The sequence below is a fragment of the Telmatherina bonti genome, assembly GCF_933228915.1.
Source record: "Telmatherina bonti genome assembly, chromosome: 4".
NCBI classification, from domain to species: Eukaryota; Metazoa; Chordata; class Actinopteri; order Atheriniformes; family Telmatherinidae; genus Telmatherina; species Telmatherina bonti.
Window position 1 is genome coordinate 11,863,256 of NC_136622.1, and position 6,995 is coordinate 11,870,250.

The window sequence follows — 6,995 nt, forward strand, 5'->3', positions numbered from 1 at the left end:
AGCGTGTTTGAATAAGCTACTGGAGGAGAAATATAGCCAGCAAACATTCCTTCAGAAGACAAGATGTTTCTTAAGCAGTTGAAAGAAGCTGTAGATAATGTTTTTTTTTTTCTTTTAGTTGACTGTGTCGTTGCGAGAGTAAAGTTTCAGTCCTCCCCTCCCTCTCACTCAACTATGCAACCAATCGTGACTCATACAGTCCCTCCCTAAGCGGGGCAGGCTTTAAAACTCCTCAGTACATTCCCCTCTGTCTATCTACTCCGGTCTCTCCCCTCAGCTGGCTTTTCTGCCTGCCTGCCTGCCTGCCTGCCTTACCAACTGAGCAAGTTGCTCTGACCGTCCCAGACTAATTTCATTCAAAAGAAAAGCTAATTCAGAATGTCTTTTAGGACCACATCCACCTCTTACAGGAGTTCTTCCGCCCCAAGGAACTTCAGCAGCAGCTCTTATGCTGGACCAGGTGGCATCACCTCCCGCAAGAGCTTCACTGTCAAGAGCTCTTATGGAGGTTCTGGTGGTGGCAGAGGACTAGGATTTGGAGGAATCACCAGCAGCTCTGCCTACAGCGTGAGCTCAAGCATGGGCGGTGCAGGAAGCATGGGCATGGGAATGGGCATGGGAATGGGCTTCGGTGGTGGCATGGCCGCTCAGGCCCCCATCACTGCCGTGACTGTGAACAAGAGCCTTCTGGCCCCCCTGAACCTCGAGATTGACCCCACCATCCACACTGTGCGCACCCAAGAGAAAGAGCAGATCAAGAGCCTCAACAACCGCTTTGCCTCCTTCATTGACAAGGTAAGAGTCTATAATCATTTTTTAAAAAGTTTTCTTATCAAACTGACTGAAATTTGTGTAGTTGGGCTTTAAGGGCAGCCAGTGTGAAGTCAAAAAGCTGTCTCACAGCTGTGACATTGTTATGTAAGAGTATATACAGACTCGTATGCCTGGCAGATGTCTTGTCCTCTTTAGTTGTTCTGCATAGAAAATGTTGGTTTATTCCTTTTGCTTCATGTGCTTTCCACGCCTCCCTCAAATGTAACGCAGGGATCTTTGGGTTTGGCAACTCCATTTTTTTGGCTCTAGCTACCCTTTTTTATCGTGATAAAAAACAGACTTGTAGAAAGGAGAAACTGGGAGAGACAAAGACACAGAAGGAAAAAAAAAAAAAGCAAAGGGTGTGTCAGGGCAGAGCTCAGGGCTTGTGATATGAGTTACCTTGGGAATAGTCCCTCCCTCAGCTGGGGTGTGGCTCATTCTGCAGCCCCGTTAGCCCCCACTCCCTTCAAACACACACAAACATGCAATCAGTCATGATTGCTTATTGTTACCTTTATGGCAATACCCTTTCACACTCTATAGAAAAGTGTCGACAGACTGATGAGAAGGCCATCTTTTAAACTTTATGACCCACTTTAAATCCTCACATTTTATGTAACACTCAGGGAAGTAACAGTCCTCTGACGTCTTTGTGGTGGGTTAATATTTAACAAGGCCAGTTGGTTTCATGTTCCGCTCAATGCCAGCTGACTGGCTGGATATCAACTCGCCTCCTCTCAGCACAATGATTACATGAAGATAAAAAGCCTTTTGCATGCTTTAGCACTGAGCTGATAAGTTTCCACCTTAGTATCGGTTATCTCTTGGTGGCAGTCCATTTGAAGTCACTTTATAATTTGTGTTCAGTCCAGTATAAATACAGATCAAAGGAGTTGGTTAGCTCTCAGCAGAGTGCAATGGCCACTAGGTGACCAGTTTTCACTATATGCAAACTCCTCACCTCCTCAACTATTAAATCGCCCCCTCACTTTCTTCTCATCAAACCTTTATTTGTCAGTTAAATATTTACTTATCTGCATCTACCAGCCGATAAACTTTGCCACACCCCTCTGTACATCATGGCACAAAAACAGGAAAGCTTGCAAGTTAAGGGTTAACCAGCTCTATTCATCCCTTCCGTCAGTAAATTTTTCCAGTGCTCTACCTCCTGTCAGGATGCACTTTGTCTCACAGGCCTTCCTGAACGCCTGTGTGGAGAAACGGTCAACACTGTTTTACACAGCACCAAAGACTGAGAAAAACTGGGACAATGGATGGAAAATGGTTGATCATAAGGACTGGTTACTCAGACATTAAACCCGAAGCCATGATGTGTAGAAAAATCACACTTTTGGAGGATAATTTGTGTTTCAAAACTAATTACAAGGGGAAAAAAATGATCAGCATCAGTGTCATTTAACAAGAATGTAAGTCTTGGATTAGTTGTAAAGACAGTGTTTTTGTTTTCATTCCATATCTTAACCCAGTTTTTGCTCTTTTTTTTCTCTCTCTCAAATTTAGGTCCGCTTCCTGGAGCAGCAGAACAAAATGCTGGAGACCAAATGGCAACTGCTGCAGGGACAGACCACCACCCGCTCCAACATCGATGCCATGTTCGAGGCCTACATCGCCAACCTTCGCAGACAGCTGGACAGCCTTGGCAACGACAAGATGAAGCTGGAAGCAGATCTGCACAACATGCAGGGCCTGGTGGAGGACTTTAAAAACAAGTACGTGTAAAGGAGGTTAATAAATGAGGCCTGATGGACATTATATGTAGTAATTTATTTGGGATTCCTATATCTCTGCTGAGGTGAAACTGGCTTGTATTTGAGCCTTGCAGGCTAAATGTCTGCATGAACTCCTCCCTACATCTGTCCATTGTCTTACATCATACAACTTCAGGAAATTGCAACACTAAAGAAGCATGTTATGAACACCCAGTACATGACATGTGACTGGGGTTTTTACCAAGTTGGCTTTCTACAAGGCTGTCCATAAGCTTTACACAGGGGAGGAAAAGAATGAATGAGCACACGTTTATATTCACATGGCTACAGCTGAAGCAGGTACAGCATAGCTAGTTGGTCAAAGACAAATGAAGCATATTAACTGAGAAGTACCCGAGGGAGAAATATCAGTAACACCTCCCACACATGGCCCTGAGTCAACATTGTATGAGACAAACGTAGCAGAGGAGGCAGGGCTGGACCACTAGCACCGCCTGGTGTTACTTGAGTGAACAAGCTTTTAAAAATGAGCAGAAATAAATTTAATGATGATGTCTCTTTCTCACCATCACTCTTTCTCTCTCAGGTATGAGGATGAGATCAACAAGCGCACAGAGTGTGAGAATGACTTTGTCCTCATCAAAAAGGTAATTATTACTCTTTTGTCTGCTTTTCATAATTCTGATCCGTTTCTAAAGTAAATCATCTCCTTGTGATGCATCACTCTGACAAACACTTTACTTCCAGGATGTGGACGAAGCCTACATGAATAAGGTCGAGCTGGAGGCCAAGCTGGAGAGTCTTACAGATGAGATCAACTTCCTCAGGTCGATCTATGAGGAGGTACAGTTCAATGATCCCTTCAGTCTTCAAACTTACTGATGCTTTCATCAGCATTATTTGTCATGTATCTCTTCAGTTATTACATGCTTGTAATATTTGTGGTATCATTTTGGAATAGATCCCTCCTTCGTTGCATTTTTCCCCCTGTTTTTTTCCACATCTGTTTTGCTATTTCACTCTGCAGGATTTCTGGAAGCGCATTAACTGAATAGGTTTCCTCAAGACGTGGAGATGACTAATCTCTAACCCTCCTGCCTCGCTTCTCTTTTGTTTGAATTTCCTCAGGAACTGCGTGAGCTCCAGAGCCAGATCAAGGACACCTCAGTCATTGTGGAGATGGACAACAGCCGTAATCTGGACATGGACGCCATTGTGGCTGAAGTCAAGGCTCAGTATGAAGACATCGCCAACCGCACCCGTTGTGAGGCAGAAACGTGGTACAAAACCAAGGTGAAGGATAACTTTTCAGTGACGGTCACTGTATTCTGCATGCTCACCAAGAGCCTGTCCAGTTTGTAATATCTCGTTTTGCTGTTTTTCATTTAGTATGAAGAGATGCAGACATCCGCCAACAGATATGGAGATGACCTGAGAGCAACAAGGACAGAGATCGCAGACCTCAACCGCATGATCCAGAGACTGACATCAGAGATTGATGCCGTCAAGGGACAGGTATAGAAAAGAACAATTTTCACAAGGTTGAGGAATTTTTTCATCAGCTGAGTGGACAAAGCCTTATTCGTATCTATGTAATCTTGTAGCGTGCCAACCTGGAGGCCCAGATTGCTGAGGCTGAGGAGCGTGGTGAGCTGGCAGTGAAGGATGCCAAGTCCCGCATCAAGGACCTGGAAGATGCACTGCAGAGAGCCAAACAAGACATGGCCCGCCAGATCAGAGAATACCAGGACCTGATGAATGTCAAGCTGGCTCTCGATATTGAAATCGCCACCTACAGGAAGCTGCTGGAGGGAGAGGAGGATAGACTGGCAAATGGCATCAAGGCCATCAACATCTCTCAACAGAGCAGTAAGTCAAATTGTCATGCTGAGTCTTGTATGGTTTGGATTTTGTTGGATTTGCTTACATTTGACTGCTTTTTCTCAACAGCAAGTTATGGTGGTTTACCCATGGACAGTCTGAAGAGCAGCTACTCCAGCAGCTACTCCAGTGGGTTTGGCAGCGGCTACGGTAGTTACGGTGGCGGCTTCAGCAGCGGGAGCGGCAGTGTCGGTGGTTACACCACCACCACCACCCAGAGCAAGAAGAATGTCATTGTCAAGACCATCGAGACCAAGGATGGTAGAGTGGTGTCTGAGTCCTCTGAGGTCTACGAGGATTGAGCTGCCTAGTTTAGAGGTGTAGCTACCTGTCTGCTATGATCTCCTCTGCCTCTCTGGTAGTTTTATACTCACAGTTCACCCACCTCAACTATAGTAATAAACAAGTCTGAAGTAAAACGCTTACCAACCATTCTTCACTAGATAATAACAATGTTTTTCATTAAGCATAAAAAATAAAATAAAAATGATCCTAACGCTACCAAAGATCTGAAAGGGACCAAAAAACTTACATTGTATGTTTGATGTCTGTTTGTCCTAAAAAGAAGTAATTTTGTGTCATGAAAAGAAGTTTAAGAACGGGCAAATTGCAAGTAGGAAACAAAATATGTGTATCACCTTCCCATGAAGTCTATGCAACTGCTGTTTCACACATGAAGGGCTGTTGTTTCGCACTATACGGACAGTGACGTTGTCAAAGGAATGTGAATATACTGAATCAGAGCTTCAGTGTTGTTGGTCAACTAATGTCTTCAAATTGCCTGCTACAGTAGGTAATGCATGTCTTCCCTGTGCGTGTCCTGTAACTGAAGCTGCTCGACCCCTTAGGAGACTGCCCATGTCAAATGTTGTCCTGAGGTGCTGTTTTTGCTACCAAACTGAATAAAAATGTGTTTACTGAAAGAAAGGGTTTAGCTGTCTTTATTTTAATTGTTGACTCAAAGCCTGAAGATGGATAACATTGACTTATAATACCTGTACTGGAAATTGTTTATATTTTCCTACACTTTCTGGACACAAATCCGGGAAAAGTGACATTTCTTTTAAAAAAGTTGTTCAGAAAGATTTGGATTCTTAAGTGAAATACACTTAAATGACACAAGTGGAAAATTTTAGGATCTGTAGTCTGTCCCCTTCTGAACTCGTAGTCCTGCCTGGAACTAAGATAGGGTCATAAGTTGTATGACTTGTAACTCCATATCTATAACTGGTACACATGGTTTGTAACATACAAATCTGTATGTTTTCCTGCAGGTCAGGAAATCAGAAATAGAAGTATACATTAAAATATAAAACTTCCTGAGATGCCATGTTGGAGAAAACAGCCAAACTGAGCTCCATGCATTTAATAGTTGATAAAAAAAAAACTAAACTGTTATTACTTAATAATCTGACACCACACCCTGTAGATGCTCCAGGGTCATTCTATGTGAACTCAACAAGTTTGGTAACTTGTGGTTTTAGATTTTGACTTAAAAATTTTTTGATAGTATGTCATTTTAAAGAACTAAAGTTGGTTCCCTGGTGCTGTGCTGCTTGTGGTTATGAGGTTCTTTAGCTGCTAATGATAGGTGCAATTGAATGCTAGAGGATGATAAATCATTCAATAGACCTCTAGGCAATTTGTACCCCTCACTTCTAAAATGATGGCTATGCCCCTGTGTGGCTTTCCTTAGTGGAGATGAGTGGTGCCAAGTTACATCGTATGGAGTTAAAAACAATCAGTGTTTCTGAAGAAAGTCAACCTTTATTATAATGGACAAAACTATTATTTTAATCTTAGATCAACAATGAAGCTAACGTGTCAACACGCTAAGGTTAGCAGTTGATGTTAGCTTTAATAGACTCCTTCTTACTTCCACATGTTACAAGCATAAATATAACCCAATATGACCACAAATAATCATTACATATAGGTGGTTGCATACCTACCTCACCTGTAATGACATCACAGACAATAAACAGTGAATGTTTAGAGCATCCTCACAGTATGGGCTCAACACATGGGGGCAACAAATAGCTGCGATAGGCGAAATTAATCACCCGCCATGTGAAACCCAACATACCGGATGCGACTAACAGCAGCAACAACAGTTGTGTCGCACATCACACTTTTGGATCGCTTGTCTCCAGGAAATTTCATTGATTAAGATATTGGAGGGAATTTTGGCATTTCCCTCTGTGTCTGTAATATGTGAAAGATAAAGCATCAAGAATGGAGAGTTGGGAGATTTAGCTTGAAATGACAGAATTCTTGATGTCAACTCTACTTGACAAAACAAAAGACAGCCGTAGGTTCATCCAATTTTAAAAACAATGAAACATCTTGGTGAATATCAACATTGGATGGCAGAACTCAAAGCTGATCCAGAGAAATTTATGTTATACTTGATCAATCACTGAAACCTTCGCGTCATGCGACAGCAACAAAAGTTGCTCGATTTTCAACTTTTTTGCGTTGCTTTGCAAGCTCCAGTGTGTATGTATACGCGAAAGAGGACGATATTTCACATGCATAGGTCGCCTGTACCTGAACTGGAGGACAGAA

The 6,995-nt window shown here is 42.7% G+C and overlaps 1 protein-coding gene across 1 annotated transcript; it reads left to right on the forward strand.

The window, feature by feature from the left end:
* The first annotated feature begins 263 nt into the window (after positions 1-263).
* Positions 264-5,354, forward strand: krt8 (keratin 8). The gene is made up of 8 exons (XM_079239353.1): positions 264-795; positions 2,338-2,546; positions 3,133-3,193; positions 3,294-3,389; positions 3,675-3,839; positions 3,936-4,061; positions 4,151-4,415; positions 4,497-5,354. The coding sequence occupies exons 1-8, from the start codon at positions 379-381 to the stop codon at positions 4,727-4,729; spliced, it is 1,572 nt and encodes a 523-aa protein (XP_079095479.1). The 5' UTR covers positions 264-378; the 3' UTR covers positions 4,730-5,354.
* Positions 5,355-6,995: the final 1,641 nt, after the last annotated feature.